The 22,587-nt window shown below is 40.0% G+C and overlaps 1 protein-coding gene across 3 annotated transcripts in view; it reads left to right on the forward strand.

Annotated features, from left to right (window-relative positions):
• Positions 1-249: 249 nt before the first annotated feature.
• Positions 250-22,587, forward strand: part of ADGRF2 (adhesion G protein-coupled receptor F2) — a 40,807-nt gene continuing 18,469 nt past the window's right edge. The window contains exons 1-4 of one of the 3 annotated variants that reach the window (XM_044252431.1): positions 250-464; positions 15,604-15,704; positions 20,031-20,073; positions 20,989-21,140. In XM_044252431.1, the coding sequence (XP_044108366.1) occupies positions 431-464; positions 15,604-15,704; positions 20,031-20,073; positions 20,989-21,140 (330 nt within the window). In that variant the 5' untranslated portion in view covers positions 250-430. Of the gene's footprint in view, positions 465-11,231; positions 11,256-15,603; positions 15,705-20,030; positions 20,074-20,988; positions 21,141-22,587 lie in introns of those variants that run through there. The other 2 variants (XM_044252439.1, XM_044252449.1) reach the window with 2 other exon arrangements.

Consider the following 22,587-nt stretch of genomic DNA (forward strand, 5'->3'; position numbering starts at 1 on the left):
TTTTCCATAATACCCCGTTTTCAGCTGTAGGCAGATTCATAAGGATGTTCAAAGGCACGGCCGCTATCACAGATCCCGCGCCACCACTGTAGTCTTGTCTCCCTTGCCAGAAAGGGAAGCCTTTGCTTTTTGTGAGAGTCTGTGTGTGGATCACCTAGTATGTGACTCACCCATTCTCCGGCACCGGGCCCCTCCCACTGCAGGAGCTACTCCCACGCAGGGCTTGTCTGTTGGGCTACAGGGCTCCTGTATGTGGGGCTGGCTGCTGCCACCAGGGCCAGGCCCAGCCTGGATGCCTCAGCTTGAGAATCCGCCATTTGGGGCTACGTTGGCTACTCAGAGCTGCAGGAGCCCAGACTGCTGATTTGTCGCAAGATACCATGAAGGAAAGCCACTGACACCTGTTTCTTTAGCTGCCAGAGAGTGGGACATGTGTGCCAGTGACTTTCTGCCGGCTAGCCACAGTGAGTACTCCCACATCCTCCTTCTCCTTCCAGTGACTTCTTTTGGAGAGGAATTTCAGAGATGAGCAACCTATTATGATTCTCCAGTTGTGAGGCTTTGTAATTTGGGGTTTCATTAATAAAATACACAATGAATAAGTAACAAAAAAGAATTTGGTTCTTCGGAGGCACTTTATGTAAGGCAATAAGCTCTTTAGCCTGGTATGAAAATATTTTGTTTTTATTACCCTCTGCTTCTCTGATCCCATCCAGATATCAGAGTCCAGGAAATTGGAATCTTTAAAGAAATTCTATTTTTTTCTGATAAACTAAAAACGATTAAGTTCTGATGACCTAAAAATGATTTTTTCTGATGACCTAAAAATAATAAAGCAAATACAGAATGGAATTAACTGTTTTTTAATCATTATTTACCCCTCGTCAGCCTTTGTAATGTTTTATCTATAATTTAGACTTTTATTAGTAGGCATCATCATTTTAAAGTCTCCCTGAAAACAGAGGAATATGTTCATACCTTCACAAAAAAAAAGTCCTGCAGTTCCAACAACTAACTTATGGCATTAAAAGTTTGATCCTGAACTTTATTTTCTTCAGATCAGACTTTCTCAGGGGGAAGGTAGGCTTTGGGGAGATTTAGCTCAGTTCATAAGCTTCTCTGCATTTTGCCTATCTTCACAAAGGGGAGAGGGTGCCCAAATGCCTGTGTTTGGCATTGACTTTAACAGCATTCCTTGAAATCCTGCTGTGGTGGATGCTTGGCTCTTCTTCCTTTTCCTGAAGGATTCTGAATCGCTATTTCTTGAGTGTAAATTTTGAGAGTTTAATTTGCTTAAAAACTTTTATCCTGGGGCGCCCGAGTGGCTCATTTGGTGAAGCAGCTAGCTGCCTTTGGCTCGATTCCCAGGGTCCTGGGATCAAGCCCCTCGGGCTCTCTGCTCAGCAGGGAGCCTGCTTCTCCCTCTCTTTCCCTGCTCATGCTCTCAGTCGCATAATAAATAAATAATAAATAAAATAAATAAATAAATCTTAAAAAAACTATTATTGTTTCAATTTTGAATTCCTGAATTTGAATTTTGACAAAGTACGTTTTTCCCCTTCTACAGGAAACTCACAGACAAAAGAGTGAGGCTTGAGTTTATCTCACGTTATCTTTGGTTTACTGTATTCAATTTCCTTTTTCCGAGTTCATTTCTATTCTTTGAGTTTGGAAACATCAACTTATTTGTAGCTCAGAGAAATGTTTTCAAGTACTTTGTCGGGCAAATAATTAGACTTAGAAGACTGCAAAACATTAAGTGGGGCTCCTGGGTGTCTGCCTCCAGCTCAGGTCATAATCCCAGAGTCCTGGGATTGAGCCCTGCATCGAGCCCCCAATTGAGCCCCGCATCAGGCTCCCTGCTCTGCGGGAAGCCTGCTTCTTCCTCTCCCACTCCCCTTGCTTGTGTTCCTTCTTTCTTGCTGTCTTTCTCTCTGTCAAATAAATAAATAAATAAATAAATATCTAAAAAAAATTAGAAAGTTAAAAAAATAAAAGAAAGAAAGACTGCAGAATGCACACTTTATGCCTGTAGGGCTTGTATCCTAAAAGGACAGTAGGCCAAGTCCTGTTCTGACTGTATTTGCATGATATAGAGTTACAGCATCATTGTCTTTTTGCAAAATGAGTGAAAATTTGTAAATAGAATCCAGGATTCTTATTCAAAGATATTGAGATCAGGGGACATCGTGGAGCCTGGTGACTGCTTGGTCTTCCTAAAATTAGACCTGGGAGCAGGGGCACGGGGTCTGGGGTGGACCTGGTTTGTCCTGGTTCTGGGCCATAACGGGTTGCAGTGTCTACGGAGAACAATATTTCCGAATGTGTCTAAAAAAATAATAGAACCGACTAAAAGTCAGCCTCCTTTTTATTATCAGCATGTTGCAGTGATTCTAACCCGCCTCACTGATAAAATACTCAGTTCTCACCCCCGGGGCAGAGCACTCCCACTGCCACTAGCCCTTCCTGACTTGGTACTGCACCTGCATTATGCAAGATTGGACTTAATTCACTAGTGGAAAAACAGTCTGCTTTAGAACACACTGGCTATTGCCACAAAACCATAGTTGAGCATGTGGTCTAATTATCTTCAATCCCATTATCTTGGGTATTCATGGCTTCTGTGTATGTTTTTTTAAAAAATGTGTTTCTCTGAACATATTCTTGATCTCTCAAGCCTTCTGTGTCTTTTATTTTTTATTTATTTATTTTTAAAATTATTTATTTATGTGACAGACAGAGATCACAAGTAGGCAGAGAGGCAGGCAGAGAGAGAGAGAGGAGGAAGCAGGCTCCCTGCTGAGCAGAGAGCCCGATGAGGGGCTCAATCCCAGGACCCTGTGATCATGACCTGGGCCAAAGGCAGAGGCTTTAACCCACTGAGCCACCCAGGCGCCCCCTTCTGTGTGTTTTTTAAAACATGTAATTCTCTTAATCATGATCTCACAAGCCAATAGACTCTGGTTTTATTTCCAGTTAGGGGTGGGTCTGTAGAATCACGCCATCTTTGAGTATCATTATTGAATCTCTTGATTGCAATGAACACGATTCCAAATCACATTACTTTTAAGTCCCAATGGTGCCTTTATTAGAAAGATTCTAGGGTATCTCACAGAACCCAGGGCAGGAAATAGAGGGTTCTAAATAGAGCATCCCCAGGACTTCCTTTTAAAAAGTCATTTTTCTTCTTGGTCTATCTGTTCCATTTTGCACTGTCCTTCTTTTTGTAGTTGAGTTCTTCTCAGTTATATATCACTGGGGGTTGGTCTCAATTCTGTGTATTAGTATCACCTGGAAAGTTTTTAAAAACTCATTCATCCCTGAATGTTAACAATTAATGCGATCTAGGGGAAAGGGTGTGTAGGTGTTCACTGTACCATTCTTTCAACTTTTCAGTCATCCCAAAATTATTCAAAATGAAATAAAAAGATTTTGGAGAAATATTAGTGTGTGACCCTTACTGCCAGAGATTCTGCTTCAGCGGGTCTACACTGGAGTCCAGACACTGGCAAGTTTTTTCAAACTCCTTTGGGAACAAAGTCAGAAATGATTGCCATGGGCTGCTCTCTTTGTCTGCTTCTCGAGAAGAGAGTGAGCCCCCCTTCTTCTCTTCTATGGAAATTTGACAATCCCTGGGGTGAGGACTGGTTGGGACCATCTTTAAAACGGCTTCACGCACAGTAAACATGAAAGATGTAAGCAGTTTCCAGACCTACATGGGTGCTGTGGGGGCCGGCTAGGTAAAAATATTAAAAATAATAATTATAATAGGTGTCCACTGTATTCTTCCAAAGAAATGCAAATTGAGTTTTCAATGGTTAAATTCGAGAACATCTGGCTGTTGAGAAGTTAAAGTCTTTATTTCCTATCATAGCTATTTTTCTTAAAAAGTTTTTTTTTTTTTTTTTGTTTAATTTACTTGGGAGGGGAATGCAGGGGTAGAGAGAGAGGAAAAGAGAGAATCTCAAGCAGACTCTGTGCTGAGCATGGAGCCTGACGCGGGGCTTGATCTCAAAACAAAAACCAGGACTCAGTTGCTTAACCAGATGAGCAACCCAGGTGCTCCCCATTAGAGCTATTTTTCAAATTATGTCTTTGTTTTTAAAGAATGGAATGATGGGGAATTTTACTGTTCTTTTGAAAGTTCTGTATAGCAAAATAAAAATTAAATCTATTTAACAACAAAACAAAACTCTGTCCGTATCAAAGCAGGCCTTGTAAGTTGTTATGCGTTAAATAATGTATTTGAATAAAGACCATCAATGAAGGTCCCTTCTAGAAATAATGTTCTAGTTGCAGCAAGTATACATTTTCACGTTTCCATGAAGAAATTCTCTAAATCGGTTAGCAGCCTGAGTCAGACCTCCCGCCACAGCTGTCTTGCAAGAAATTCCATCTCAGTCTTGTCTTCGAAGAGGCTTTCTCTTGAAGGGTCCGGCGAGAATTCTGAGAGTCTGAAGCAGTCTCAAATTGTCTTGCAGCTGAAAGAGCATGGTGCTATCCCTCCTGTGTGAACTTCAGGGTACAGACCTTTTGTGATGGTCCCTGCTGCTGTGGCTCTCAAATCTGAGTCCTCCATGCCCCCGAGTCACCCATGGGAGGTCCTCCTGTCTCCAGGGGCATTGGGTTGCTGCTGACCAGGGAGTCTGTGTTCTGGGGATGATGGGGCAGGTGATCAGTGAAGAAAAGCAGGAGATGCACTAAGCTAGCACAAAATGGCTGAATTGTGTCATGTGTCCAGCTTGTCCCCAAAAGAAGACTGGGCTTCCTGTAGCAAGAACTGGACTTCGGGGGAGAGCAAGGCTCTGTGATTCTGAAGGAATCAGAGTAGGAAGAGAGAGGAGGAAGAGCAGATGAAGACAGAGGAAAAGTTCTCCATGCCCCTGGGAGGCTGCAGAGACTAGCTCTAATCCAGGTAGTTTTTGACCATTGAGAAAATAATCAGTGTGATCTCTGTGGACCTGGCTGCCAGGGAAGAGAGCAGGGCACAGATGTTTCAGTGTGGGCAATGTGGGGCTGAGCACTGAGTCCCAAAGATGGGCAGTGCTTGTTCCCCTTGGGAGAAGCTAACAGGGTTGGAGGCTTATCTTATAGCATGCTTCTCTTCTGATGCTAGGATATCATCTCTGGGGAGAAAAGAGGGGAAAAGAAGGAGCAAATCTTGAATTGACCAAAAGAGACCGAGTTTAAACTGAAAATCAATGCGTTTACTCTGTAGGGGAAAATTTCCATTATTGGCTCAAATAGGGTTCCAGTGCTGATTAAATTCAGTTCTAGTGCAAAACACAGTTACATCTGTGCCAACCTAGTTTCATGACTGCTCAATGTACCGCTACCCGTGAGCATCTCGGTCTTCGTGTACTCCTCCTAAATACTTTCAGTACCTACTTTTCCTAGTGGATTTATCCAGAAGCTCTTGCTTCCCTTCAAAATGCTGGCTGTGCCTGAGTTCTCTGCCTCATTCACCTGAGCCTGCTATATCTTGGTTTTCTTTGCCTGCTGTCCTTTTCCTGGGATCTCATCCGTGAAAGCCATTTCGAAACTTATTTGAGCTCAAGTCTCTTCTGCCCAAGGACCGGATTATAAACAAATCCCACTTTGAATAGAAACACCAATGTCTTGACTCTTTACTCATTCATTGTGTCATCCCAAATGAGAATAAAATAAGAATATTTTTAGTCATTCAAAGATGAAAAGAGTTGGCCACTCAGAGATCTTCATGAAAAGAAGTCTAAAAAGACACATTCCAGCAAGAAGTAAAGTGAAAAGAAAAGGCATGTCATGCAAGAAAGCATGTAAAATGTTAGGAACCGAAAGAGGAAGGACTTTTTTTCCTAAACATAGAACTGAACCAGGATGGAAATATCTTTTCAGGTTTAGGACTTAAACAACTTCTTGTTTTCATACTGGTTTTTTATTTTTATTTTTTATTTTTGAAAATCTACTTAAGGACATTTTCTCTTTCTGTTTCTATTAGAAAATAATTATTCATGAACCTTCTGTACATATGAGTTGTGAATAATTTTGTTCAAATATAGGTAACATACAGAGAGTACCAAGGGTCAAATGTGAGGCACCTAAAGACCACCAACAAATTCTGAAACTTTTTCATTGGAAGCAACTATTTTCAACATGAAATAGTAATCTGAAACTCCAACTTGTGATCTGGTTAAAAACATCTCTGGTTGAATGAGTATGCATATTTTAATGTAATATTTAAGGGGCTGAGCCAAGAAATCCCCATTTTTAATCCCTCCACTGCCATGCCGATGAGTAAGGCTAAGAGCGCTCTTTAAAATTTCTCACTTTAATATTCTCCTTCTGTGACAAGAAAGTGGAATTATTTCTCATCCATGAACATAATCATGAGGATTTATAGTATATAAAATTCAAATTTAATACTTTTATAGACATCCACAGTTCAGAAATCATCCTTAGGTGATGAGACTGTTACACATTTTAATCTTCTAACAGTTACTTTATGACGATTAATTATTACGCATTTATATGGTGGGCTTGTTCACTTCTGTGTCTTCACTCATGTAGGTGTGAGAGTTCAGGGAAGCTTTTGCAGAAGCACGGAGCATTATGGCTCCATGTGTTCCACAGCCATGAGACCAGCAGGACTTTTATTGAAAAAAAAAAAAAAGTGCTGAAGTCTATGGAAAGCTGATAGATGATAGAAGTAGCAGAAAATTTGCATTGATGGAAATGCATCAATCCTGAGACAAATTTTTCCCTCTAAGTACTATCTAAATATTTAGCCCAGTTATCTCGCTTATTTTGCTTCTCTTATACTTCCTTTCAAGTGAGATGTCATCAAAACTCCCTCAGGCGCTTGCTTAGTCTAGAAACATCATGTTTTTCTCTGCTACATTTTTCACATATGCTTTCTTCCCTAAATTTTGCTTACTCTTCTAAACTAATTTTTGATAGTGTTCACCTCTTCGCTGCTTCTTCTTGCTCTTTTAGTCATCGGGTCTTTTGAAATCCACCCAAATGCCATTGTCGTGGTTCACTTTTCACAATTGTTCACTTGGATTAAAGTGTGGCCTCTCCACTGGCTTCTTTGCCCTCACTTCTGCCTTCTCTCCTATCTCTATGCTGTTGGTAGAATAATTTTCCTTAAATGAAATATGATCCTGTCACTAAAGGATCTGATGGCTCCTCGTTGTCCATGGAAGAATTCCATTGCTTTCCTGGGGCAGATAACCCACCTCACTTGGGCATCAACACGGTTTTAGCTGATGATCTCCATGTATTGTTTTCCCAGCGCACACCTGGTACTCCGACATTGTGATCTTCCCAGTCATCCTGAACCCTTGACATAATTCCTGCTTCAGACCTGCTGTTTCCCTGCCTGGAATACTGTTCTTCCTCGCCTCTTGCAAGTTCCACACCAAAAGTCACCTTGTTTGGGATGGTCCCCCAAATTCCCACAGGGAGCGTTTATGACATCTTGACATAGTTTATGACTTCTGCCATAAAGTATATTTTGTATACCTCAAGGGGAATACTTATGACATTAAATTCTACCATTTATATTTTCTGTCTTCCTTAATTATACCTTAGATTCCTGAAGACCTTGTCTCCTTTGTCTTCATAACTGTCTCTGGAACATAAGTTGTACTGCCATGATACTGGCCCAAGATAAATGTTTTCTGAATGAATGAATGAAGAAATGAGACTCAGAGAAATTAATATCTTGTCAAATTTCATAAAATGAATCATGACAAAATTGGAGGAAGAAAATTGATCTTTTGACTTTTAACTTATTTTGCACTCTTTCTGCCACAATGCTAAAAAGTTGATTTTTTCCAATTATAAATCTAATTATTGGTAGAAAATATATCCTAGATGTATCTCTATACATACTCTGTATATAGAGAAAGGGGAATATGTGGAAAATTTGTCTTTTTTTTTTGTAGTTGCTAATACTTTGGTATTTTTCCAGAGTTTTATTTGTTTCTTTAAAAAAAAAAATAAGATTTAGAAATTAGGAAAACCTTGGTAAAGATGAAAGTAACAAATCATCCACATGCCCATCTCCAGAAATATGTGCTATTAATATGTTGCTATATTTGGTTCCAGTCTTGTCACTCCCTCCTTTTTAAACCGCTCCTTTGTTTTAGTAGACATAATATATGCTTATGGTAAAACAATTCAAAGAGAGCAGAAAATTTAAAGGATAAAAGTTTAAGAAACAATGCCCAATTCTGATACCAGAAAAAGTCATTGTTAATGATTAAATAGTATTCCAGATCTTTTTTGTGCATATATGTTGATTTATAAGGACAGATAGGTTGATGCATAGATATAAAGAAAAGCAGAAAACAATATAAGTACAAAGAGATGATTATACTATATTTGCTATTTTTAAGTGAAAGTTACTAAATTTCGTTTTATTTAAATTAAATACACAAAAAAAGAAGCATGTAAAACCTAAGAGATTTTTGAACTTCTTTCTCCCCTTACAATAATGTCTGGAGATATTATTTTCTAGAAGATGTTTCTAATGTTTAAAAGAAGAATTATGAAATTTATTGAGATTGGAGGTAGTAATTAAAAAAAAATTCCTGTTAATTTTAGGCAGTGTGGATTTATTCCTTTCTAGAAGGATAAGGTTTTTGCACCCTCATGGTTCCTTTTAGCTTTCTTCCACTTCTTAATTTTTGACAGCTATGTTGTACTTTTATTTTGATCTTTTCTCCCTCTAAATTTCAGGGAAATGCTCTTGTATTGCAACACTTTTTTTTTTTTCTTCTAATCTTTAGTTACATTTTAAGTATGTTCATTTTTAGGTCTTTGTTTGGATTTGTTCTTGTTGTGGGTTATCTTTGTCTTCCATTTACAGTACTTCTTTCTATTTGTAGTTCTCTTTTTCTTTTCTTTTCAGCATTCTGCTTGATTTTCTCAGGTATTATATTGATACTTTACTTTTTATCATTCCTCTTTTGTTGAAGTTTCATGAATTTTCTTTTGAAAGAGAGAGAGTGTGCAAGTGGGGGGAGGGCTATTTCAGAGGGAGGGGCAGAGGGAGAGGGAGAGAGTCCTAAGCAGGCTCTGTGCGCAGCCCTTAGACCGACACAAGGCTCCTTCTCAGGACCCTGAGATCATGACCTGAGGTGAAATCAAGAGTCAGATCCCCAACATGCTGAGCCAGGTGCCCTCATGAATTTCTTGATATTTTGATTTTGGGGGTTTTTAACTTAATCAGTTATTTTATCATTTCTTTCTGAAGCTGATGTGTAATAAAAAATCATAGCTTGAACTGATTGCGCATGTTTGTGTGTGTGTGTGTGTGTGTGTGTGTGAGAGAGAGAGAGAGAAAGAGAGAGATCTCATCGGTCAGTCACAATTACTCTTCTCCATATACAATGTTTTGCCAACATCCAATTTGAAAATGTCTCTGGTTAAAATAGGAGAAATAGGGTGCCTGGGTGGCTCAGTTGTTAAGCGTCTGCCTTTGGCTTAACATGGTCATGGTCCCAGGGTCCTGGGATTGAGCCCCTCATCTGGCTCCCTGCTCTGTAGGGAGTCTGCTTCTCCCTCTCCTGCTGCTTGTGTTTCCTCTCTTGCTGTCTCTCTCTCTGACAAATAAATAAAATAAAATTTTGAAAAAAAAAAAACAACAACACCCAAAAGCCAAAAAACAGGAGAAATAAAAGGATTCTCACGTTTTCCCTCTCTCTATGTTTCTGGGTACTAATGAGATTATGAGATTTCTGAAGTGTTTTTTTTTTTCTCCCCTACTCTAGTTTGGCTAAAATGGGAAGAGAAAAGAAAGATCTACTCCTTTTCAAAATTTCCCACTTCTTTAAGAGTTTTTGAAATTGTTCCCTAAAATTCCACCCCTTTTCTCATTTTCTTGCAATTAGTGAAGTTTTTGTTTTTTTTCAATATTTTGTTAGTGTTGGGAGAAACAGTCTATGATTCATTTCCAATCAAGCATCTTAAGTGAGAAATCCCACCAGTGTTTTTCTATAGATGTGCATATTATTGAGAGCATCTTATTGACTAATTTCCCATTATAATTATAATTATAATATTTAGTATACTAAATATATATAAACAATATAACATTTAGTATACTAAATATTTATAAATATATAACATATAGTATACTAAATATATATAAATATATAACATTTAGTATACTAATATATAAATATTTATATAATATTTATTTAAATATTATATATTTATATTAAATATTTATATAATTCTATATACTAATATATTATCAAATCTCTTCATGGATGTTTTTAATGTCTATATAGATTTATCATAATTTTATATAGATTTATCATAATTTCCTATTCCCTTCATTATTGTTTGACATTTCTACTGTTTCCATACTCTTTTTCCATTGCTGTATATACAAATTCGCCATCAGCAAATTTGCATATCATGCTGTTTTCCTATATAAGTTATTTCTATACGATAGAGTCCCAGAAGTGTTGCAGTGCTATAATTTGTATTTACCAGGTTTTTTCAGCATTCCCTTCCAAATTTTGTACACTTTTTATAATCTCTTTAACTTGTCCTGGAACCTTCTGATTGTCAGATAAATTCTCTCCTGTGTTTTATGGTGACTCATGAGGAAGCTGATTCTCGGGGCACACCTATACCGAAGGCCTGACACAGATGCCCTCTGCACACATCCATCCCTGTTTACTATTTACCTTTCAGGTGTGAGTAATCACCCATCACTTAGCACAGCTTGAAACTGGCAAGCATTAGGAGGAAGGCAGCCAGTTCCAAAAGAGGTTTCGAGAACTCGGCCAAGGTTCAGGGAAACCAATGGAAGTGATGTAAAGTTTAAAAAACTGGGCTTTTGGAGAAAACTGAGGGCTCATCTACCCTTGTAGGTAGGTAGCTCTGTGAGTGTGGCTGGGGACAAGGAGAGCATCCTTGTTTCCTAGAATCTGGCCCACTGACCTGGGTCAGTGCCTTTATTTACTACAGTGGCAGAAGTTACTTCTAGAAAATTCCTTTTTAAATGTACAGTTACTTGGGATGACTAAATCACAAAACCATTTGTATACATTTTCAGTCACTGCGAGGCAGCTTATCTTTTTTATTTTTTATTTTTATTTGACAGACAGAGATCACAAGGAGGCAGAGAGGCAGGCAGAGAGAGAGGAGGAAGCAGGCTCCCTGCTGAGCAGAGAGCCTGATGCGGGGCTCGATCCCAGGACCCTGAGATCATGACCTGAGCCAAAGGCAGAGGCTTAACCCACTGAGCCACCCAGGTGCCCTTTTAAAATTATTTATTTATTTATTTATTTATTATGAGGTAGCTTATCTTATTAGTTAACTGTTCTGTCTTGTCAAACGAATTCTGAAGGAATAAGACCTAGGAAAGGAGTCCCTTGAAGTGGGAAAGGTTGCTTCACAGTGAGGATTCTGGAGCTAAAAGTGAGACCTGATCATCTGGGTGCAGCAGGGGACATGACCTAGGGGAAAGGAATTCTGAAGGAAATTCTACTCAGTTTGTAAATTTCTTCAAGGTTATTTAAACTTCGATCTCTCTTATCTATCTATCTACCTATTCTCCCCGCCCCCCACACCCCCAGAGATGGTGACCAGCCTTTCAGCCTTTTTACATCTTCAGGCCAAGAAGGAGGATGGGACAGAATGATGTATTTAAAAGAACCTGCCTAGGTCATAAAATTTTATGATGTCAAGATGAAAGTTACGTGAACTGTTCTGAAAGAATCTACCCCATACAAAGATCAGCTCTTTCTCCTATCAAAAAAGCAATAAGACCAAAAAAAAAAAAAAAATCATAGACCTGGGCTCAATCCTAAATATGTCTCTTAACGTACTTGGAGATTCGGCAGGGTCAACTTTTAGCCCCTTACATCCTGGAAGTCACTTCAGTCTCACAGAACTACTTGATGGCATTAAGAGTTAATGCGGATAGTGCCAGACACAGAGTAAACAGACAATAACTATGTGTTTTATTCTCTTCTTCCCTTCCACGATGTCTGCATTTAGGCGGGAGGGATGGGGTTGGTGACTGACTAGAAGCAAAACAGCAGGATGGGTAAATGACAGACACAAAGGGACCATCCACCCCTGAGATCATCCAAAATGTATTCCCACAGTATGTTTGGGAACTCTGATACTATTTTGCAGATCTCACAGGGGGCCTCAGTAATTTGCTACAAAACCCAATGATGGGAGTAGTAGGCGCAGACTGTCCGCTGACAGAGCTAGGGATTGAAGTACTCCTGAGTGGCTGGTAAAGTTCTGTCTGGAGTTTTGTTTATTTTTGTTTGTGATTGCCATGAATCGTGTTCCAATACTTTGTGTTTCCCTAATCAAGATTTAAGGGTTCCCGTTGTAGAGTTTTTCTCCCAAATCACCTTATAAAATTGCTCTGGTCTCTCTTGCTTACGTGTGTGAGTGTGTGTTTAAATTAAGCAAATGTTTGTTTCTGATGGGGCCAGGCACAGAACACGCCCCAGCATGGAGCTCACGTGCTTGCTTCCTGCCGGCTTTGTCTTCCCTTAGTGAGCTGCGCCTGTTGCCAGTCAACCATGTGACTTTGGGGTGGAGGAATCTGACAAGAGAGAGAGGAAGAGATATGTTGAAATTAAATTGTTAACGAAGACGAGAATCGTTTGGTGAAATCTGGAACTTTGGAATTCTTGCTGTCATGCTGTTTTGACTAGCTTTGACTTGTAGAGTCTGCAGGTCTCCAGGGAGCAAAGCTCGTCCAAGTTCCCATACCCTTGGAGCTGGTTCAGAAACCTCATTAGCCTGTGGCTTCCCTGAGGTGGTGAGCAGGCCGGGAAAGAAGTTATCCTTGTGGTTGTTTAATTTTGAGCTGTTAGGACATCGCTTGGAAATGAGGAGCTCACCTTCTGTTTGTTGAATAAACACATACATGAACACCTTTTTCAGATTTGGAAAGCAGACAGCAGAGAATGGGAAAACATATTCTAGTTTGGATGTTTGGAAAAAGGATCCTGTACACTCTACTGTTCTCCTCCTCCTTCTTTATAAAAGAGAAGGGACATGGTTTCTTCACTGAAAAAAGTTGTAACATTTTGTATTTGGCACATTTTACTTTGTGAAATGTCAGTGCTGATGTAATTGCTTCTTCTTCTTCTTTTTTTTTTTTTGGTGTGAATTGTATGAGGTAACTGTTTTTTCAGGTTGTATGTTTTTGAGAGATAAGCTTTTTCTGAAATGAGCGTGTGTAATGAATTTTTTTGGCTTGGGATTCTCAAAACCAACATTTTCGAACATTTGTTTAAGAGAGAAGAGTTATACTCCCGCTACCTTTGCATTGCAGAAAGTTGTGGGGTGAGACGGGCAAAGGCGGTCTCAACCATTAGAGAACTGAGGCTTTTCAAAAGAAAAATGGCTCTTCAAAAAAAGGTGGGTGGTATGGAGGTTGGGGCTGGGGGATCAAAAGATTGGATTCCTGCTGCTGTCTTGCCACCATACTTTTGACTTCTTCCAGACTTTGTGCTTTCAAGGGACTAGAAAAAAAGAGCTAATGACTATGGTTTAATGTCAACAAATCAGGAAGAAAACGGATTTTATTTAAGTCCATTTTACTTAAAGAGCAGTTTTATAAGCAAGACACCAAAAAAGCCAACTTTACTGTTTCTTCCAGTTAAAAGAATTAAGAAAGAGTTCAAAATGCACCTAGAGTCCCACTGTTGTTGAAACTTGCACAAAGACAGTGTTCCAGAGTTGTGGTCCTCAGTCCTTCTGTGATAAGCTAGTCCCAGATAGCAAAGAAGTTGCTAGAAGATCTGGGCTCCAAAATTTTAACAGTGGCTTAACTATCAAAAAAGTCCCTACTGTAAAGTCTGTGAACGTCATTACCATATAAAGCACAAAGTGCTCACTTTGCCATACATAAAAACAATTTTAGTGATAATCAAAATGCATTTTGATAAAATTAAAACAAAACTATGTTCAAAATTTAAAACAAGACAATAAAGATATTTTTTTCCAAAACAACACCTTAAAAATATTAAGCAAACAATAGATTTCATACTGATCCATACACCTGATCTAATCATTCAACTTCTTCCAGCTCCTTTTAAAAAAAATCTATTTGAGTGTCTGAATGGAGCAGTGCTAACACTTCAAAAATTGTTGTCTTCTGCTATTCTTTAAATCTTCTTTTTTAAAGTAGTCCTAGTAAAAGAGAAAACATTCTGGATCATGAGAATTTTAATGTAAAATTAATGTAATTCCAAAAAACATTTGGACTCATGCTCATATTTTATGAAAATTATGTCCACAAATTCATCAATCACCTTAATTTCTTTCTGATTTTGATGATTTTACCCAAAGCAATAACTGCATTGGTGATGATTGTGTTAAGTCACTTTAATGATTTTCATAATGGATTTATATCCATTTGAAAGGCATAAATTTGGAAAAAGGAAGCCAAAGGGACTGAAATCTACTTGAAATTGTGGGTTCATAGGGGTTGCTACTAAATACATTTGGAACTGATGAGCAACAAAGTAATCCTTGTGCTTAAAGAACTTCTGACCTTCGGAAAACCCTGTTAAAACAACAGGCTGAAACAAGCAATGTAAAATATTTGAGTCATTGGATTTAATAAGATAGGTATTTCCCTGCAGGAAATATGGTTAAAAAGAGACATTTTGCCTAGTCTTCAAAATAGTGGTATTGTTTGCTGTAGAATTATGCATGATTGGGAGAAAGGCCATTCCTTTCTGGCTAAAAATGGTTAAATAGCCAATATTGACCATTGCAAAAGTTCCTGGCCTTTGTTGAGGACACCAAGTCCTCTGAAACCTTCCATCTAAAAGCAAAGAAACATCAAATATCTTTCAAAGAGGATTTCACTCAAAATGAAAAATATTAAAATTATTTAAATTTAATTCTAAAAAAATTCAACTTATGTTGAGTAATCTACAGAGCATGGATCTGATACAAATCATCAGCTCTTCCTGACTACCTGCCCTACCCCCAACCACTCTCCTCTCTCTCTAATGAGTGTATCATGGGCCCACCGTGTGTCCAGCACTGTTCTGGGTGCCAAGGAACCGTTTTAGTTTTGACATCAATTTGGGCTTAAATGCAAATGGCAGGACTTGGCTAGAATCGGTTTTGAACTTTGCTACCTACCTATGAAAATACAGCTCCAGAGTTAGGTGGGAGTGAGGCTCATAGGTGAAGCCTGGAGCTTACTCTCCTTCCAAAGATATATCTGGCCCGAGTCTGCACACAGGAACCCTAGCTCACCTTCTACTGTGGCCACCCACACGTTTCTCAGGCCTGCCTAACCCAGGGAGTGAACCATCATTCTGTTTCCTGAACATGGGCTATTATTCATTGCAACCGAGCGGGAAGCTTCCTTTGGAGGGATTCCCACAGGAGGTATCCCATCGCCCGCCCTTGCAGTGCCAGCTGCCGCTCACACCTGCGGCCTTTCTGGACCAACGGGAGGCTGCAGGGATGCCACCTCTGGGGCATAGACATTTGAGAAGATGGCAAGAAGGACAGAACCTGGGCTTACAGGTTGACTGAATCTTTAGGGAGAAGCTTCGAAAGCTTCGGATTGGAGACACTTTGCTTTTTCATTGATTTTTCTAGAAGCAAGAGAGACAGCAGTGTGGAAGACGATGACTCACATGCTTTTGCTGTACTGCTTCATGTTTCTTTTGCCCACAGAGTCCTGCAGGACATTATGCCAGGTAAGAAAAGGGAAGTGGGAGGAGGAATGAGCGGGAAAGAAAATGGAAATGCATAGCCATCAGTTAGGGGGCCTTAGTTACCTGTGCTCAAGTGGAGGGGGAAGGCAGTGGTCTAGCCAGAAGAAGTTGCAATGACAGGTATCCAAAATCCATTTGAGTTAACAGCCTCAAACTATTTTCCCTTTGATTTTTTTTTTTATGAGTTCTTGAGATGAGGCTCAAATGATTTGAGGTTGATAAAGTTTTTTTTTTTTTTTTTTTTCATATCCTTTGATGGTGAAGAATTTCATTGTTCTTAACCGGGGTGGGGGGGTGCTACTTCTGTGGAGGCACCTGAGAATGTGGGGGTGGTAAATGGTGTCATGTGACTGGGAGATATTTAATGGCAGTTAGTGGGCAGGACCTAGGAATGGTCTGGTTCAATGAAGCTTGTCCCACCCAAAATGAGATCTCTTTGAGAATCCTGAAAATGAACCCAATGGATGGGCTGGGGGGAGCAATGAGCCCCTCAGATAGTCAAGGGAGGTTTAACTGGGATGAAGTCTGTAGCAATGTACTGGTTGTAAGTTTTGTGGGGCAGTGAGCCCTATGATGCTCTCTAGAATATTTTCCCTCATACCATAAGTCATTTTAATGTCCTTAACCATTACTTAATTAAAATAAGGTGTGGAGGATCATTGAGATAGATAGATGGATAGAGAGACATAAAACAACTTTGATATTCTTGGGAACAGTGTATTATTATTGGACTACAAGATCTGGAAGGGAGATTTGAGATCAACTGGTAAAACTCCATCCCTTACATGAGAGAGGAAACTGAAACCCATATGATGGAATGTAATTTTCTTGAGGTTTCATACCTATCCAGCCAGAGGACTAGGTAGGACCCTTGTTTCTTCAGATTCTGTTTCTTGCAATTTCCATTGTATTCTGTCCCTTCTTAGCAAGTCTCCTTAGGAAAGAATGATTTTGGAAATTCTTTGTAGGAGTTTCCAAATTATAATCATTTAAGGAGTTTTCTCCACGACTCCCCTTCTCCCCAGCACTGAGCTGGTGCCTTGCTTCTGGGACAGTTAAGACTCCTTCAGAAAGACTTCTCCTGGAAAGTATCCTGATCCCACAGCTTCGTTCTCCTTTCCCCTTCCTTTGCTCATCCCCATTTTCCCATAAGACAGAACTTAGAGAGTAGACAAAGCCTGGGATGTTTGTTTTGTTTTCTTGGTTATTGAGGACCACCATACGAATATTCTGTCCTTTTCTTCTCAACCTACCAGTTACTGGATGCTGAGCTTCTGGGTGCTACCCCTCTCCTGACCTCCCTTCTCACTTAGCATCTTCTCAGGCTTGGCAGATCATAGGTTTCCAAAGGGCTCTTTTCATAGTATTCTGCTGAAGATTGCAGATGTCTAAAGTTGAAGGGGCTCATATCAGAGGCCACCCTAGAAGTGAAATGACCAGGAGGAGTTGGATGTGGATGTGTTTTAGCAAGTTAATTGGGAAGAAGTGAATCAGGTCCTTCACTTAAGAAGGTAGAGTTTCTAGAATTCCTTGTAAATAGCACACCGTGGTCCTCTGCCCACGTATCTGATAAATAAAATGTGACTTCATAGGATTCTGTTTAATGGGCCACGGGTTATCCAGAATTATTCACTTTGAAATGCTTTATTGTGGTGTATTAGAGGCCATGGACCTTTCAAGATGGGCTGAGGACATCACTTCCCCACAACCTACAACCTTCTCTGCCGTCTCCACTTGCACCTGGGCTGACTTGGTGGAAAAGACAGTGTCATAGGATTGAGAGGAGTTGAATTCTAGACTTAGTTCTAAGAGGAATCCCCTGCGTGACCTCAGGAAAGTTGTCTTATCTATCGAAGACTCACTTTCCTTACCTATGTACTAAGAATGTCTTTCAAAATGCAAAAAACTGCCATTTTAATATTCTTGCTGGGTCAAAATCCTTTAAGTCTTCCAGGTAAATAATAAGGCTTGGATCTCTAGACTGAAACGAGAAGTCATTTTACATCAGTGCTTTGAAGGACATTGTATTTCGTGAATCCTCGGTGAGAACTTCTTCACCTTGGACAGACCCTAAAATGCTCAATTCAGATCCTCCAAAAATTCTTACTGGTAGAGAAAATGGAAGATTCGGGCTTGTTTCTTGATAACATAGAGAGAAACAATGTTGTGAAGAAGAAAGGGACATGAACTCCACAGGTTACTCACATAGCTAAGTCACTGAGTTTCTAGGTCCTTCCCTAGTGGTTTAGATCTTGGAATGCAATTTGGACCATGGCTCTTCCCAGCTACTAGAGAGTAAGCTTCTGGCACAAAACCAGGAGATTTCAGTCTCTCTATGCACACACACAAACACACATATGTACACATGGCGGTATATATATACATATTAATATGCACATGTATACATATGTGTGAGACACAGAACTAGCTACTTAGAGAGATATAAGAGACATGATACACAGCCCATGTTCTTAAGGAACATACACTTTAACTGAGAAGATAATATATGCATATAAAAATGGTTAGATAGTAAATAGCAGAGAGGTGAGTCTATGCATATATGTGAAACATTGAATGAGTGTTATGTAGATATAAATAATAAATCCTATGGAAGCCAGAGAGAGAAGGATGTATCATTTAGAACTGCATCAGGAAAGATTTCTTGGTAGGGACAAACTTGAGCTTTTTATGCGTTAGATATTCAGTAGGCCTTTATTCAGAGAGTAGTAACGGGAGCTAAATCTTAAATACCACTTACAACATTCCAGGCCCCATTCTAAGTGGTTTCCTTTGGATGATATCATTCATTCTTCATGAAAGTGCTCTGCGGTATCACACAATTATAATACTATCATTCTTACCCTACTTTAAGGATGAGGGAACTGAGGCTCAGAGAGATCAACTTTTCCAAGGTCTCAAGTGGTAGTATTGGGATTTGAACCCAGGTGGTCTGTTCCCAGAGTACAGCCCTTGACCACCATGTGATACTGCTTCTCAGTGAAGGGTCCAGTCTGATATGAATGGGTAGGATGAAGAGGGGTTTTTAATCAGGAGAGGTGAGAAGTGCTCATGATAGGGGAAAGCCAGATTTGAAGGGAGATCCCTTGAGGAACAGGAATACAAAATTAAAAATATAAAATTAAGGGAAAAGTGAATGTCTACTTAAATTGAGGAAAGCAATTACAATAAATTTCAAATTTTACAACAAATTGAGAAATGCTAAAGAGTTTTACATTCAGCAATTACTCAGCATTATTCAGTAATAAACCCAGTAAAATCACAATATTTTTATTAATAATAAAAGATGCCCACATCTTTTCCTCTACACTTTTGACTACATATCTGATTGCCAATAATTTTATAATTTTTTTCTATAGAGAAGATAGAAAACTTGTTCAGTTTTAACTCTAGCATTGCTGATCTAATTTGTCTTTTATTATGGCTAGTTTAGAAAAATATCTTTCAGCTTCTCCTTTCATTATTAGTAATGCCATTTAAATATGTTAGACTGTTGTCAACTGTGGGGAAAGCATCTAACAAGTTTCTTTCAAATATGAGCTGCAAGGTATCCAGAACACTTAGAATTTCCTTACTCAGTGACTCATTATAAATACTGTTTTTTAAAAATTGTAAATACTCTAAAATGAATGTCACTTATTTGTTGATGTCCTCATTGTAATATGGAAATGACTGCAAATTTCATAAATATATCCTATTAAATTTAAAGTAGATGGATCCCCAATTCAACTTATACTTGTCCAGATTCCATAAAGAGCTACACCCTCTCTAACACTATCTATCCAAAATGGGGGAGAGTGTGAAGGAAGGAAAGGTAGAGTGGCCAAAAATAGTGGTCTGAACAGAAGACGGTTAAGCTGTTTTCCCTTTGGAAATTCAATAAAATATATGATCATGTGAACACATTGTTAGACCCTCTCTCAGGGCTTTGAAGGGGCCCATACAAGCAAGGGATTCCAAAGCTTCAGCTCTGTTAACTTCCACTTAGGTCCATCTCTGCTCATAGTGTATTTCTTGGATAGAATGCTGATCTCTGCTCATGGTGTATTTCTTGGATAGAATGCTTGTTGGAGAGGAAGGAGGGCTCTTGCTGAGTCTCCGCCAGAGAAAATGCCATCCACACTGATAACAAAATGGGCCCATGGGGACGTACTTCATGGTCTCAGCTTTTGGTGGCGTCCTGGCATCAGAGATGATTCAGATGTGGCCATTGGTCTGTGACTACAGTGGATCATTGGGCTGGCATCACAACAATTAGTTTTCATGTGGATTTTGATTTTCCCTTTCTAGGTTGCCAACAAAAGCAAAGAGAAGATGTCTGCCAGGCCACATGGTACGTTGGCAGCGATTAGTGATCAAATGGAAATTTTTGTTTATTATAACAGAGAACTGTGCTCAGCGCTCTCGATGGCATGACAGATGGGACTGCTTAACGGCTCGCATTTGGACTCTTTAGTTATCTCATATTAAATCTTACCTTTGACCCCTGCTCCCCTCTCCTCCCAGCACCCTCTGCTCCATCCTGGCCAGAGAGTTCTTTGCCATAAACTCTTTTGCTGACCCAGTCCAGCCTAGAGCAGTGGCCCGAGCAGGGGCCACTTCGTAACAATTACGAAGTTCTGGAGCTGAGAGCTTTCTCAAAGAACACGGGGTGCTGTGGCTCCCATACTGTGTTCTGGGGAGCTGGAGGAGTTTGAGGGAACTGTGGGGTGTGAGAGACCTCGTGGAGTGAACGTGGGCTTTCTTTTGTCACTTCAAAAGGGGAAGTTCCCCTTTTATCTGTTTTGTATGTCTGAGTTCTGGATGAGATTTTGTTGGAGGGTGCCTGGGTGGCTCAGCGGGTTAAAGCCTTTGCCTTCGGCTCAGGTCATGATCTTAGGGTCCTAGGATCGAGTCCTGCATCAAGCTCTCTGCTCAGCAGGGAGCCTGCTTCCTCTTCTCTCTCTGCCTGCCTCTCTTCTTACTTGTGATCTCTGTCAAATAATAAATTAAAAAAAAAAAAACCTTAAAAAAAAAAGGGAATCCTAGATTAAAAAAAAAAAAAGATTTTGTTAAAGACAACAGGTGTTCGTCACTGAAATAGATGACGATCACTGATCTACTTCAATCGTCCTCCAGTTTGAGAAGAAAATACATCTGATGTACATGGGGTTGATGTGCCCTCACTGTGCTGACGCCTTGGTGATAGGCTCACGTGGTATAGAGCCCCAAGATCTCCATCTGATGTCAATACCTTTTATTTCTCCAGGTGTATGTGATGGTGTCTGTGTGGACAATTCCCACTGCAGCCAATCTTGCCCTCCAGATACTCAGGGAAATACGGGGTTTTTATGCAGGCAAAAGAAATGGCACAAGATCACTGAAACCTGCCGGACTCTTAATGCCTTCAACATCTTTGAGGTAATATCCTTTCTCTCACACGCAGAGGGGAGACCCAATTAACAATGCATAGTGCAGTCAATAAGAGAGAGGGGAAGCAATACACAGGGCTGGTAGGTGAGTGCGTTTGTACATGAATACATAGACACCTACTCATTTTCTCTCTCTGCACAAGAATGAAGGTTCTAACTTTGGGCCTCTGAAAGTTTGTGCTCTGGCTCCCACACGCTTCCTGATACAAAGGAACCTGATCCTCAGGTCAGAGCTGAGCTCCACAGAAGAACTGTGGAGAATGATCACAGCTTATTTCTCCATCTTTGCTCTTAGCTCTTTACTACAAAGCCTCGGGCCTCAAGGTACCCGTTTTTGACCAGCAGCATAGGCCGCCCTGAGAACTTCTATTTATTTATTTTTTTAAAGATTTTATTTATTATTTGACAGAGATAGAGTGAGAGAGCACACAAGCAGGGGGAGGGGGAGGCAAAGGGAGATGGAGAAGCAGAGTAGGGAGTCCGATACAGGGAGTTGATCCCAGGACCCTGGGATCATGACCCGAGCCAAAGGCAGATGCGTAAGGATTGAGCCATCCAGGCGCTCCTACCCTGAGAACTTTTAGATATGCAGGCCTCACTCTGGACCTGTAGAATCTGAAGCTGCAGGTTATCAAGGCCCCCAGGTGATTTCTGTGGTCAGAAAAGCACGAGACACAAGCTGGCCGCAAGGGAAGGCCTTCATCATCAAACAGATGAACCTATTTCCATACATACTTAAGTAATGACAAACTTTAAAGATCAAATTTTGATAAATAAAATCAGGTGAAATATTATTTCTTCTCTTTTTGTTTCTTCACTCTTCTTCTCGTAGAAGCTTCACCTTTCTGACATTCAGCTCCTGATTCCTTCAGATGAGTCAATACCTTCACATCTCTTTGGTCCTAGGGAACATCCCTATTTGGTTATTTTAGGGAGGATCAGGGGGAACACCAGTGGATGCTATACTTGAAGTCCCCAACCAGTCTTCAAAAGGCTGCTTGCCTCAGGGTGTCCATCACTGGATGCACCCCTAATTTGAGGAATCTGGGCAATGATAAACACAGAGACCCATGTACCATATGTTTTAATATCTAAATGCTTTAAGTCAAGCTTCCAGACTGCTAAGTAAAATATGTTCTGCTGGTGTCCCATCAGATTTTATCCTGCCCCTCAAGGGTGGTGGAAAGCCAAGGTCACATGCTCATAACCCTGAAAACCAGTATCCTATTGCCACCTCACAGGCCTAGTGGTGAGCACACTGGTGGCATGGTCCATCATGTAGCACAGACTTAGAGAAGAGGCCATGCGGGCTGCGGAAGTTGGCTTGGGATTCCTGAGCAGGGAATTTGAGTGTCTAGATGCAGGGACATGAGTTCTGAGTAGGCATATCTCTAGGCCCACAGTCTCTTTGTCTTGTGAAGGGGCAGGCGAGAAGA

The sequence above is a fragment of the Neovison vison genome, chromosome 1 (genome assembly GCF_020171115.1).
Source record: "Neovison vison isolate M4711 chromosome 1, ASM_NN_V1, whole genome shotgun sequence".
Lineage (NCBI taxonomy): Eukaryota > Metazoa > Chordata > Mammalia > Carnivora > Mustelidae > Neogale > Neogale vison.